Raw genomic sequence first — 14,803 nt, forward strand, 5'->3', positions numbered from 1 at the left:
ACTGGAAGTTTTTGCTGAGCCATTCCTTAGCTCAGCATATTTAAAATATACTGCTTTAATTCCTTTTCTTTTCCCCTCCTTCTTTGTCAAATGGCAAGCTAGAAAAAAGTAGGAAAAAAGTTAATGTGCTTTTGTATGTTTTTAAATGGCATTTTTACAGTGCTTTCTTGTGTATAAAATCATCCCATGGCTCTTTCCTACCTCTTAAGAGCACAGTGGACAAGGAAAACAGCAAGGAGATCCTGACAATAATTTGTTCTTGTTTATAAAAATGAGATGGAGGATGTATGTTAAGGACGTTCCTTTTAAAAGGAAGGAGAGTTTGCGGAAACTTTTTTTCTTCCCTGAAAACCATAATACTGGGAAACATTATGTCCCAGTCCTCTCTTGAAGTATGCAGAGGTGTGCATTTCTAGATAACTGAAGACATGGTTGCCTTCAAGAACAGAGCAGTGCACAATAGCCCAGAGTTGATGTGGTGAGCTGAAAATGATGGAGGAATGAAATGGTCAGTCGGAAGGACATTAGTACAGTGAGTCTGGTACTAATAAATGCAAAGTTTTTACACCAAAGAGAGCGGTCCTCCTAATTTGAGGAAATATAAGGTCCCAAGATTAGGTTTGGGTCTAAGGTTGTTTGAGATTGCAGGGTGAAAACAAGGACTGCGGACACTGGAAACCAGAGTCTAGATTAGAGTGGTGCTGGAAAAGCACAGTAGGTCAGGCAGCATTGGAGGAGCAGGAAAATTGATGTTTCAGGCAAAAGATCTTCATCAGGAGTAGAGATTGAGATTGCAAACAGTCAGGATTCTACCTGAAATGTTGACATGGAAGGTGGGATGGTATCAGTAGTGAGGAAGCTTTTTTCACCCAGATCAAGGTATGGGAATTTTGTTTTTGGCAGAAATTGTGGTTGACTCAGAATTGGATAAATGAGGAGTGGCTTGATGAATGAAAGGCAGTAAAGGGATTGAAATAGATCACCCTGAAACTGAACCAAATCTCCCCAGTGTCCATGTAGAATCTGATCTTGCCAGTGTGTAGAGGAGTGAAACAGCAAAGGTAGTTAGTTTCAAAGTGAAAAGGAGTTGAGCATGAAGCAAAACCATAACAGGAAATTCTGACTAGATCAGTGTAACTTGGATGAAGCTGCTGGAAAATGAAAGGATTTGAATAGTGAGTTAAGGTGAATTTAACTTTGCCTAGTTGTTGAAAAAATCATCATCACTATTGGAGTAAATCTTCTCTGCCTGTGTGTCCTTTGGCAGTTGCTTCCTGCAGGTAGTGACCAAAGCAAAAAAGTTTTTAAAACTTAGTTGAAAAGTTCAACTAAGTTATCTGGTCAATTTAACACCTGAAGTTTTTAATCATCTTAATACTTCAACGAGAAACTGAGGAAACTAAACTCCTGAGCTTTGGGCTGAAGCCTCCATTGCTTCAATCTCCACTTCCATTGCTGAAAAGTTGTCACAAGGGAATTTTTTTTTGTATTAACTGTTGCTTTGTTACTATTCTTCGAGTTAACCATGTAGCGGCTTTTTTATTAGGGTTTTCTCTATAATATTAAATGTTAACTTTGCCACCTGATTTGTTTTCTTAAGCTTGAAATCACCAGATCAGGACTTGCAAAACTCCTGAAACTGGTTAATTTTCATTCTTAATCACTCCTCGTAAATTGCAGTTTTGTACATGAGGATCACCTTATTTTGCAATACCAGGCTGTGTGGAGCTTGAGTTACGTCTTGCCATGGCTTCCATACTTTCATCCTCTTGTATGAGGCAGTTTGTGTAAACATAAATTGCACTAATGTATTTGCTGATGGTAAGATTTAAAACTGATGTCCAAATGGCAAGCAGATCACTTTTTCTCTACTTAAATTGGTTTATAAAACAACTTTTCAATAATTCATGATTAAACATAATCAACAATATGAAACAGATACCTAGAATTGCAATTTTTAAAAATCAACAAACCGGCATGTTTCAAAACTGGAAGCTTGTTCTCCCTCTCGTCCACCATAAATTTGTGTAATTAGTTAGGAAGAAGGGGAATGAACTCGTTTGTTTCCAGTGAACAAGGGACATGGACAGGATAAATAGCCAAAGTCTTTTCAGTGGAGTTGTGGGGGGCGGGGTGGTGGGTGGAGTCCAAATCTTGTGGGCATAGGTTTAAGTGGGAACTTTTTTAAAAGGGACTGGTCTTATCAAGGACCAGTGCTCTTTACAATGATATCAGGAGGGTGCTGAATATAGCAAAAATGTCAGCAGAGATTGATCTCCGGTTTGGTGGTCTCCTCCTTGGATGCGGAAAAGGCGTTTAATTGGCTGGAATGGTTGTACTTCTGTCGGATTGTTTTGGTCTTGGGGCTAGTTTTTGGTTTGTGGATGGCAGTGTTCCCAAGGTGGCAGTCATCACTGACCACATTAATCGGATCATTTTAATGTTGGGTGGGCCAGCCGACAAGGGTGTTGTTCTCCACTGCTATTTACCTTGGTAATTGAGCTGCTGGTGGTGACTGTCTGGAAGGATCCTGGAATAGTGGCACCAAACCTCAGAATTGAGGAGCACAAAATTACACTTGATGCACATAATGTCCTTCTATTTCTAGCTAACCCAGAAAAGTCCATACCACGGCCATCACAAAATATTAAATTTGGCAGTTTTTTGTGAAATTGAGGTCATGCCTATGGGAGGATTAGTGGAAGAGGATCAAACCGTTTCCTTTTCGGTGATCGCAGAAAGGTTTTCTCTGGCTGTACGGAGCTGACTTTGCGTACTTGTTGGATAGGAGGGGCTACCAATATCATGGCTCAGCCGCATAGCCCTGACAAAAATGCGTGTTCTTCCTCTGCTATTATGAGGATACTCCCTTTTGTGGCTGCCCAAACAAGTGCTATAGAAGTTTACTGGCTGGCTTGGGTCCTTTTTTCTTTTATTTGGCACTAAGTGCCCGCTAATTAAATTTTTTACTAAGCTGCAAACCCTGCAGGGTATGTGGAGTAGTGGTGGTCGGTGAGGGGGAATCTTCCAGATCTGAGGAGATTCCAAAAAGCACCCTGTTGTCCTTAGACACCCAGTCATATGACTAGAGGTCGATTATGGCTTGCTGTCAAGACCTCACAGGCAAGGTGTCCCCTTGTTTAATTTACTGTTTATGGACAAGATGAGGTCTTTGTGGGAGCCTAATGATCTTAAGTACATGGAAAGTGTGGAGAATAATGCAGCAGGGAGAGGACAACTTGATTAAGACCTCATCGTTCACCGCATTAGTGAGAGGCCCAGGATTTAGGTCTGGGTCAATGGATTCTGGCTTCAAAGCATGGGGGATGAGGGGTAAGGGAATCTCCTGTATGGGAGATTTATTTGAGGAAGAGGTCTTGATGTCTTTTAACCAGTTAAGTCAGAAATGAGATCTCTATTAGAGATCTCCTCTGATATTTTCAAGTTAAAGATTATATACAAATTCCCAAATAGAAGAAAACCATGTCCTTGGCTCAACTCCACAAGTTGGACAGTGAGGAGAGTCCTCCGATATGGGGGCACTCTCTCGGTCAGTACCATATATCATTTGCAGAAAGGGTGTGCTTTGAGAGATGGGGAAAGACTCCATGGGATCTGGAATTGGGAACTAGGGGAAATCTCATCGGATATATGGGAGAATGTGAAGAAAATTTTCAATATGCAATAAAGCACAAGCTATGCAATTGAAGATTGTTCACGGGGCCCATATGGCACCAGAGAGGTTAGCTAAGTTTTTAATAAAAGGATTCTCACCAGGATGTCCCAAATGTAAAATTTGACTCTGCCACCCTTGTGGTAGGACCAAAAGCCATGCATAAGATTTTGAGAATACTGACGTGGCATAGTCAATGAGCTGGGGAGGATCCTGGAAACTGGAAGTTTAAGGTGGACCTGGTATTCCTTCCTTCTTTTGGGACTGCTGAATCTGTCCCCTCTGCATGAGCACAGGGAGAGGTTATTTAATATTCTTACACTACAAGGAAGAACATTGTAATGAAATGGATATCAGACCCCCCCCCCCCCCCCCCCCCCCGGCCCCAGGTCTTATGGGGTGGCAGAGACTTGTGATGGAGCTTGTCCACCAATACTATCTTACAAATATGGTGCACCATAGAACAGAGCAATTTTTATAAAACATAGTGGCCCTTCCTAAATTAGATGAGGATCTATTGGCAAAATTGATTTAGGGTCTTTATACAGCTGTGAGGGCCAGGTTTGGTGGTCAGAAGGAGAGGCTTGGTAAATATGGGTATAATAACTGTCGCTCCCATGGACAGGAGCTTTGGAGGTGTGGCAAGTGGATAGAGGGCAGTTCTACTTTTTTTTAAGGGAGCAGTTTTATATGTACAAATCCCTAAAGTCCTCATCATGCCTGACCAAATATAGTTGGAATTTTATTGCTGTTATGTAATACACCAACTGAAGATGCAGTGTAGTGTATCCTCTACCAGTAATCCCTACTAGAAATGCTAGGACACACAATGGATTAGAGGCAAAGATCTACCCAAAACTTTTTTAGATTCCCTAGTGTTGAAACAGGTCCATGCTGACCCTTTGAAGAGTAACCCACCCAGACCCATTCCCCTACATTTTACCCCTGACTGATGTACCTAACGTCATATGGGCAATTTAGCATGGCCAATTCACCTGGCCTACAGATCTCTTGGACTGTAGGAGGAAACTGGAGCACCCAGAGGGAAAACACAAACACTGGGAGACTGTGCAAACTCCACACAGTCTCTCAAAGCAGGAATTGAACCTGGATCCCTGGTACTGATTCAGCAGTGCTAACCACTGAGCCACCTTAACTAATATTTCATGCTAATGGTGATGGCAAAAACAGAGATGCCAGCAGTGATCGTAGCTGTCTGTATATAGTATTTTAAGCAATTACCAGGGAAGGGATAGAAAACTTCAGATATTTAATCATTTTTTTTTCTGTAAAATTAAACCTCTACCTTTTTTGATTTGAAATAACTACTCCAAGCTTGTTGCTCAAGGCTATTAAACATCTAATTGGTTTGTTACACTGCAAAAACAAAGTGGCTTATGATTTGAATATAATGGTCTTTGAATGCTCTGCTCAACCCTAGGACTTTTAGGCATGCAATCACAAAGTTAGGTTTACATATATTTAAAAAAACATAAGTCTACAATATTGCAACCTGACTTGTGGTTGGATTGAAGTTTTTAATAACTTTCTTTTTCACTACAAAAGTTGGCTTGATGTGTGGATTAAAGCCAAAACAGGATTAGGATTGATGAACCAAAAGCCTGATCAAAGAGGTAGATTTTTTAAGATTTTTTTTTTGAAGGAGTAAGAGGTGGGGAGATTAAAGCATGAATTAGTTTCAGACCCAGATGGCTTAAGGCATGGCCACCAGTGATGAAGCCAAATAAAGTTGGTGAAGACTCAAGTAGCCAGAATAGCATTCTGGCACTGTTCAGCTGAGACTGCAGGAGGAATTTCAACACCTAAGATGAGAATGATCAAATCAAGATATTCAGGGACTGGGAATCAATGTGGGTCAGTGCACACAGGGTTGCAATTCAATAAGTGTACCCCACTGTCTCTTGCTGAGTCATCCTAAAGGTGCTCCTTCTGAAGCAAGCCTTGCTGTGAGGTGCTGCCCTGAGCAATATCCCCTGAAGGCATCATGACCACTAAGTAAGTCACTTCTAAAAGGCAGACATTTTAAATTTGTAAACAGGACCTTTCCTTTTCACTGCTGCATATATACATGTCCCAGGTTGCCTGCTCTTGTGGAGACTGGGCATATTTCCTTCCAATGGTTTTTTTTTGTTTGTGAAGGATATTTCTGGTGGACAGGTGCTCATGTCTCCTTTTTTTTTAAAATTTATTCAAAATGAAGGTACCAGTTACCGCCATATAAATATTGTAGTAATGTCTGTGTTCCTCGATACTGCTGATCTCGCTCTCTCTCGCTCTAAACAATCTGGTGACCAATTTGTGTCTATAGTTATATTGAGGGTCTGTGATAAGGTTGGTTGCTACAAAGTGATGGGCCATTATTTAATTAAAAAATTAAAAGATGAGATTTACAGAATGAAAACATGTTGTGCAAAGTTGCTATTAATCTGCTTTCACTTTTTTTTTTTGTTTTTCTGTAGTGCATTCCAGATCTGTAATACAAATGTATAGAAAGAACTCTTTACATTCTTGCCTTTCACTTCTCTGGTTGTCAGTGTTTATTGGAAATAATTTCTTGTATTTTCTTTCATTTCCCAACCTGCTATTTAAATAGTTCAACTAAACTTCCCCAACTTTTTTTTTATGTCAAATGAGAACAATCCTAGCTCATGTAGTCACCCCACAAGTCATGTTGTGGCTGTACAGGACATTGGTTAGGGCATTTTTAGAATACTCTATCTAAATTTTGTTAAACTTGGAGATATAGAGGTGTACAGCATGGAAACAGACTCTTCGGTCCAACTTGTCCATGCTGACCAGATATCCCAACCTAATCTCATCACATTTGCCAGCACTTGGCCCATATCCCTTTAAACATTTCCTACTCAAATATCCATCCAGATGCCTTTTTTAAATGTTGCAATTATACCAGCCTCCACTACTTCCTCTGGCAGCTTATTCCATGCACGTACCACCCTCTGCATGGAACAAGTTGTCCCTTTTTTTTTCTTCTCCTCTCTCCTGAAACCTATGCCCTCTAGTTCTGGACCTGCTTCCCCACACCCCCTCCTGCCCGCTCCTGTGGTACAGACCAAGGAAAATTTGTCAATCCTGTACCTTTTTTAAAAAAAATGGAAATAAAATGCTGTCCAAAAGAAAATGTTTTTGTCTCCTTTTTTTATTAACAGTTTCTGCATAAAACATTTAATTCTTGTTGTGTATTCATGTTTAGTTAACTGGATTTTTCTTTAAAATTTATGGAAGTTTTAACAATGGTCATAGTGTATCCATCTAGTAAACATCTAGCTGTATCACGACCCTAAGTACTTCCTCAATAGGCATGTTTGATCACCCTCCAGTGAAGTAAAGTGTAATGTCCCCTCACTTTGGTGATGTGTAGCATACACAATATGTGAAAGCAAAATTACCTTCCTTCTCAGTGATCAGTAATAAATTCCTTTTTGTGTACTACCAGCAGTCTTTAATAGATGCAGGTTGTTGCATGGAACTGAAAAAGGAAGTATCTTCCTTCAAATATCTTGTTCAAGAAAGTGGACTGAGCTTATGAGGATATATTGGAAAAATGAGTAGCTCTTGCTTTGAACAAGTGGAGATGATATGTCAAGCTGTGCAGTCTCTTTGAGAAATGGATACCCAAATGTGATTTTTGTAAGCTTAATTTAACTGACCAATATACTAATCAGTTTGATTTTTGTGGGACAAATTTGCCTCTGTTAACTTTAGGCAGTAATCTTGCCTGAATGGGATTTGATTCATTTACTTATCAGGATTTAGATGCTTCAGTCATGATAGAGAGGGATGTAAGAGGTGGGGGAGTTGTTACTGGTGAAGGAGAACATCACTGCTGTACTGAGGGAAAACACCTTTTTTGAGGGCTCATCCAGCAAGGCCAAATGGGTAGAACTCAGGAATAAGAAAGGTGCAATCACTTTGGGATTGTACTATGGGTCTCCTAACAGCTAGCAGGGGATAGAAGAACAGATACGTGGACAGATTATACAGAAATGTAAAATGAACAGGGTTGTTTTGATGAATGATGTTTTAGTTTCCCCATGCATTGACTGGAACTTGCTTTGTGCTAAGCATGTTGGGAATCTTTGGGTGTCGAGGATGGTTGTTTTTTTACACTTGTTTTCAATAAAGAAATATCTGATTGCCCAGTACCATGTTTAGCATGGCCTCTTACAATGAGCCTGGCCAGGTGATCAAAGTTTCAGTGGGGGATGTGTGACGATAATTGGGAGTCCATCAGATGTACAGAATGAAAACAGACCCTTCCGTCCAACTTGTCCATGCCGATCAGATATCCTAAAAAAATCTAGTCCTGTTTTGCCCATATTCCTGTAAACCCTTCCTATCCATATACCCATCTAAATGCCTTTTCAATATTGTACTTCCTGAGGAAGAGCTTATGCTCTAAATGTTGACCCATTTGCTCCTCAGATGCTGCCTGACTGGCTATGCTTTTCTAGCACCACACTTTTTTTTGACTCTAACTCTGATCTCCAGAATCTGCAGACCTCACTTTCTTAGTCATTGTACCCATCTCCATTTTCTGTGGCAGCTCATTCCATACATTCACTACCCTCTGTGTGAAAAGGTTGCCCATTGGATCCCTTTTAAATATTCCCCTGTCACTTTTAAACTGTACCCTCCAGTTTTGGACTCTCCCCTGTCTTGGGGAAAAGAACACATCTATTTACCTTATCCATGCCCCTCCTGCTTTTATCAACCTCTAAGGTCATCCCTCAGCCTCTAACACTCCAAGGAAAACAGCCCCAGCCTATTAACACTCTCCCTTTGGTTAAGCCCTCCCCAACCCTGGCAAACTTCTTGTAAATCTTTTCTGAAACCTTTTGATGCAGGAAGACCAGCTGTATTCCAAAAGTGGCCTAACCAATGTGCTGTACAGCTGCAACATGACGACATCCAAACCCTATACTCCATGCTCTGACCAATAAAGGAAAGCATGCCAAACACCACCTTCACGACCCTATCTACCTGAGGCTCCATTTTCAGGGAGCTATGAACCTGCACTCTGAAGTCTTTGTTCAGCAACACTCCCTAAGATTTTACCATTTTGTGTATAAGACCTGCCCTGATTTGCCTTTCCAAAATGCAACACCTTACATTTATCTAAATTAAACTCCATCTGCCACCCCTCAGCCCATTCGCCCATGTGCTCAAGATCCCATTGTAATCAGAGGTAACCTCCTTCTGTGCTGGTAGTTATACCTCTGAATTTTGATGTCCTCTGTAAATTTACTAACCATACCTCTTACTTTCACATCCAAATCATTTATATAAATTCAATAAGTTTTTTTAAGGAGATTATGGATGAGAGTAAGAGTAGTCCTGAGTGAAAGTACGAAACTGGGGGAAGGCTTATTACTATAATCAGCAGGAACTAGGGAATGTAGATTGGAAGCATCTGTTTAAGGGTAAATGCAGATCATGCATGAGGAAATCTGTTAAAGGCCAGATAGTTGAGTTCAGGACCAGCATGTTCCTATGAAGGAAATGAATGGCAAGATATGGGAGCCTTTGCTGACGAGAAATTGAGAGTTTTGAGTCAAAAAGTAAAAGGAAGGTTTTGAAAACTGAACCAGGCAGAGCCCTTGAATACAAAAATAGCAGGAAAGAATTCCAACAAGGAATTCGGACTAAAAGGGGCAATAAAATTTATTTGACAAACTGAATTCAGGAAAATCCCAAGGTGTTTTATACATGTGGATAGCTTGGATAGGTCTACTCAAGGACAAAGGAGGGAATTTTGTGGAGCCTGAGGAAATGGGCGAGGTTCTTTTAATGAATATATTGTATCAGTCTTCACATAGAAGGACATGGTGGATGGTGAGACTCAAGTATGTTTATATTCTGGGCCATGTCCATATTAAGTGTTGTATTTTTAAAAAGCACTCCAGTCCAACAAATTCCCAGGACCTGATGGGATCTATCCCAAAATGCTGAGGGAATTGCTGGGGCCTTGTATCCTCTTCAGTCTCGGAAGAGGTCCCAAATGACTGGAGAATAGCCAATGTGGTTTTTTTAAGAGCAACGAGGATAATCTGGGGATTTTACAGGCTAGTAAATCTTGTACAAGAGTAGGGAAATTATTGGAGAAGATCATTAGGGATAGAATTTGCTTTCATTTGGAAAATATGGACTTATTAGCGATAAGCAGCATGGCTTTGTGTGGGGAAAGTTGTCTCTTTCAAACATGTGGCTTTTTGAGGAAATTATGACAGATGATTTGAAGGCAGGGTGGGGATCTTGTCTGTATGGACTTTAGCAAGACTCTTTTTTTTTGACCGGGTTCCTCATGGAATGTTGATCCAAAAAGTGAAGTCCCATGGGGTCTATTGTGAGCTGGTAAAATGGATACAGCACCCCACCACTCCTCTCCCACCCTCCTTCCCACCTTCTGTTCTAAAGAAAACACTAGCCTATCCAGCCTCTTCAAAGCTGAAATGCTCCATGTTGGGCAACATCTTGGTGAATCTCATTTGTAACCCCTACAGTGAAAACCCATCCTCTTCCATCATGCAGTGACAAGAACTGCACACTGTACTCCATCTGTGGTACTCCAACACAACTTTTGCCTTCATCACTCATAGTACAAATAAAAGCAATGTCCAGTATGCTGCCTAAACTGCCCTATTAACCTGTCCAGCCACGTTCTGGGAGGTGTGAGTAAATATTCCAAAATCCCTGTTCGTGTGAGCTGCCTAGTGTCTTGTCATTAAACTGCCTCTAATGCAACTACATCCCACCTCATGTGAGGGCACCAAGATTCTGTGGTGCAGTCTCATTCATGCCTTGCTGCAATGGTTACACTTTTTTTGCTACTTTTATACTCCACTTCCTTGGCAATAAATGTCAAAATTCCACTTGCCTTAATACTGTACATTGGAGAAAAGAACTGAAAATCTCCAGTTAGCTGAGTGTCTCACCAGGAACTCCAACTCTGCACCACTTTCTTGACCTGTCCATCTTCCTTCCTGCCTATCTGCTCTACGTCCCTCTTTCCCCCCTTCTCTGCTGACCTATCACACAATTGCCTCCCACCTTCATCCAGGCAAAAATGAGGACTGCAAATGTGGAAAACAGTTTAGATCAGTGGTGCTGGAAAAGCCCAGCAGGTCAGGTAGCATCTAAGGAGCAGGAAAATTGTTTTCGGGCAAAAGCCCTTCATCGGGAATAGAGGCAGGGTGCCTCCGGCGTGGAGAGATAAATGGGGGGGCACCTGCATTCACCTAATGCCTTCCCCACCCCCCTCATCCCCCTTCTCCCTCCACATCCCTGAAGAAGTGCTTAGTTAGAAATGTCAACCCACCTGCTCCCCGGATGCTACCTGACCCTGCTGTGCCTTTTCAGTGTCACATTTCTTGGTTCCACATCCCAACGTGGGGCCTTTTGTGCATAAATGGTGAGATTATGCTGTAAATGTTGTGAAATTGTGATGGTTGGGATGAAGAGGTAAATTTTGAGCATGAGACATGCTTCCAGTTGAAGGTGTCCAGTTAAACTTCTTCTGAGTGTCACCTGAAGGGGTGCTTTGGGGAGGAGTTGGGATGAAGTCAAGAGGGTAGCGGAATCCACATCTCTACTTTTTAAAGGTAGTACTGTTTGAGATTTCAACTCCATATTTTATACACGTCTAAGCAAGTGCGTTTTGAACTGGCCCCCTGTTCCAAACTACTCTAACTCTTTTGTGAATGCCACTGTAAAACTAAGTGGGTCAGAGGGAGAGCAAGAGAAGCCGGTGTTTCAACTCCATGTCATAGTAGTATGTGCTTTCACTCTGCCGCTAGATGGTGCAAACAGTGTGGTAACTGGTCACCTTTTTTAAAAACTAGCGTTATTGCTAACTGGGCAATGGCAAGCGATAGCGAGTTTTGAGGAAGTCCCAGTACTGTCCCCTCTCTTCCTGCATCCGTTACCTCGCTTGGGATTCCTTGCAGCAATTGACGGTGTTAGGGCAAGACCTGACCCATTCACCCCAGCTTGCCTCGCAGAGAGTTGTTTGAGTACAACTCGAGTCAATCTACAGGGGAGTTTAGCTGCAGCCCATAACCTCTACCGCCTTCTAATTACACCTGCAACTATTTGAAATGCCCGAATGATGGGTAGTTTTTTTTAAAAAAAAACTTGAAGGTGAAGTGAAATCTTCCCAATCTCTTTGTATCGTCATCCCAACCCGCTGTGCTTAATTTTCGAAATATCTCCAATCCAATTCTTGAGGGTGGTATTATCGAGTTCCCTGAATCAAGTGACTGATCTTGCGAAGGGATGACCAATAACTCCACATGAATTATACCATTCTCCTCAGAAGTCAGTCTCCTTTCCAATCTAGGACCTGAGTCGAGAGTAAAACTCCTCCTGTATTGCAGAGCTAAGAGACTGAAGGGGAATGCGGACGAAAGTGTCTTCTTTTGAGGGAAAAATGTACCAGTGCAAAGTGATTTGTGATCCTCCAGACGGTGTATAATGTGGTTGAGATTTGAGTCTCTGGGTTGACAGCTGGAGGGCGCTGGGCAGGCGGTATAGAAGCTGCTCTCCTGCAGAGAGGGATATGAAGGCTGGATGGAGCGGGGGGAGCTCTTTATCCATCTCTTTCTCTCTAGATCTGGGACTAGCTGAGTAACAGCAGCTGAGGCGGGCGCTGGAGAAAGCTGCATCTTTTCAGAAGCTGGGGGGGGAATCGTCCTAGTTTGCACTCCAGACTTTGAGAGCAGCGTCTGGGTAACCGTCTCTCTCTCTCTCTCTCTCTGTGTCTTTTGTTTTCTCTCTGTTTATGGACAGGCCATGGCTACCTTGGTCTGCAGGGTCCAGTTCCTCGACGACACCGATCCGTTCAACAGCACCAACTTCCCAGAGCCCACCCGGCCCCCTCTCTACACGTTCCGAGAGGACATCTCGCTCATCAATCAGATACCGGGGCTGCACCGACTGCTTCAAGCTCCCCACAAGGTAGGCAGCAGTGGGAAGGAATGGGGCCACAACCGAGCACCGGGTGTGTGTGTGTGGGGGGGGGGGGGGGGGGGGAACGGAATGGATGGAGAATTGCTTTGACCTGCTTTAGGAGGTGCTGTAAATGATTTGGGTACGGGGCTGTAATATGGTTGGGGTGGGGAAGAAGCTGTAATAGCCGTGAGAGGGGTGTGTGTGACTGTAATATTGCGGGGGGGGGGGGTGGAATTGTAGTGGCTATGGTGTGTGACTGGGGATGTATGAATGTTACACATTGTGGTGGGGAATTGTAGTGGTTGTGATGTGACTAACATTGTGGGGGTGTGACATTTCAGAGGGAGAACTGAAGTGACTATGGGGGGGTATGACTAAATTTGTAGGGGGTGTGTGAGACTGTAATATTTTGAGGGGTGACTGGAAACACTGCGGGTGTGACTAACATTGAGAGGGGGATTGAAGTGGCTATGGGGTGGTGTGATTGTAACATTGTGGGGGATGTGACTGTAACGGTGGGGGTGGGGGGATTGAAGTGGCTGTGGGGGGAATGACTGTAACATTGTGGTGTGGGAGAGAGTATTGGCCGTGCGAGGGTCTGTGTGACTAACTTGGGGGTGGTCTGCTGTAGAGACCGTGGGATAGGTAGTCACTAATGTAATGGAGGGGTTGCAATGGTATGTGTGTGGGGTTTTTTTTTAAGGGGGAGGGGCACGTCTCTCTCTGCTGTGGAGGTACCAGAGCTGAGATGGGAGTGAGTGATGGATTGACCTTGGGGGCGGGGGGAGGGGTTGGAATTTGGGATGGAGAGTCTCCCGAGACCGGGCTGGGACCCAGGGTCGCTCGATGTGTTCGTGCCGAGCTGTATGTGCTGGGGACCGCAGTGCGGGAGTCGCTCTTTGTCGCACTGAGGGGAGCCCCGGGCCGCTACACTGCACCGGGGACCGGCCTGGACAGGGGGCTGACCGCCTCTCTCTCTCTCTCTCTCGCTCGCTCCATGGCCGGCTCTCAGAGAGAGAGAAAGGGGGAGCATTGCCCTCCCCTCCCGGGACACTCGGCTCACCACCGCCTGACCGCATTGCACACACCAGCAACAGAGCTGGCCCTGAAAGACTCCTCCAGCCCCCTCCCATCTACTTTTTTTTCCCGTTTTCTTTAAAACAATGTTAAACTTTGAGGATTTTAATAGCCGGTGAATCGGGTTGAATGAAGCCTGACCGCCCCCTAATCCCCATCACATGCTGCTTTCCCCTAAACCTCCTGCTTCATCTCACTGACGCTAGGGCAAGTTTCTCAACATTTTTTTTATATATCTAAAGTAACTCCTCGACGGATCCTGTTTGTCCTGGGGCTGGGGTCAACTTGAAAGTCTGTTGGAAATGTATATTCTTGTTCTCTTCGGCAAGATGTGTGCATTCGTCTTATTAATTGCGATGCAGCATTTAACTGCAGTTGGAGAAGATCCGCTCTAGCTGCTGTGCCTGCACCTGTCTATAGGAAGCATGCCTCCTACACCAGCCCAGTATAATGCGGACTCCTGGATTATTCTGGCGGTTTAGGAACGGCCCCTGTTACTTGTTTGCAATGGGCTATATCTGTAATTAGTTGCATGCCTTGGTGACCTTTCATACGCCGCGCTTTCTATTCTAAAAGGAAATGTTGTTAATCTGCATTGCATACGCACGCTCGAATATTTATGGATTGACTTCTTACTTGGCCATCCATTGGAATTGTGCCTCTCCACAGGCCGGGAAAGCTCCGGATTTACCCTCTTTTTTTTTTTAAAAAGCGTCTCGAGAGAATCTGCTAGCCCTCTCCCAGAAAAGAGGGGAGACTGGGATCCCCTCTGGATGAGAGATGCGAATCAGAGTGGACAGGCCAGACTTCTGGGTGAAAGTTGGGGGATGGATTGGTGGGATTGTACCCACTGTAGAGTTACTACGTGGTTTTACCTAAGAATGACCTTCGGTATGAAGAACTTAAGCTGTGAAAATAACTCCTCCAATCTATCTTTTTTTTTAAAAAAAAGAGGGCATCAGTTGGAGGCTGGCAAAATGCTGGAGGGCTGGACCACTGCTCATTGCTACGGAGAGCTTCCAGTTAATTGCTGTGAGCTGCCCCCTTTCCAACTGCTGCGATCCA

General features: G+C 43.4%; 1 protein-coding gene across 3 annotated transcripts in view; it reads left to right on the top strand.

Moving 5' to 3' along the window:
- Nucleotides 1-12,309: 12,309 nt before the first annotated feature.
- Nucleotides 12,310-14,803, top strand: part of fhod3b (formin homology 2 domain containing 3b) — a 609,516-nt gene continuing 607,022 nt past the window's right edge. For all 3 annotated transcript variants that reach the window (XM_060850278.1, XM_060850279.1, XM_060850280.1), the window contains exon 1: nucleotides 12,310-12,667. In XM_060850278.1, coding sequence (XP_060706261.1) covers nucleotides 12,503-12,667 — 165 coding nt within the window. In that variant the 5' untranslated portion in view covers nucleotides 12,310-12,502. The remainder of the gene's footprint in view (nucleotides 12,668-14,803) is intronic.

Source organism: Hemiscyllium ocellatum, chromosome 34, assembly GCF_020745735.1.
Source record: "Hemiscyllium ocellatum isolate sHemOce1 chromosome 34, sHemOce1.pat.X.cur, whole genome shotgun sequence".
NCBI lineage: Eukaryota > Metazoa > Chordata > Chondrichthyes > Orectolobiformes > Hemiscylliidae > Hemiscyllium > Hemiscyllium ocellatum.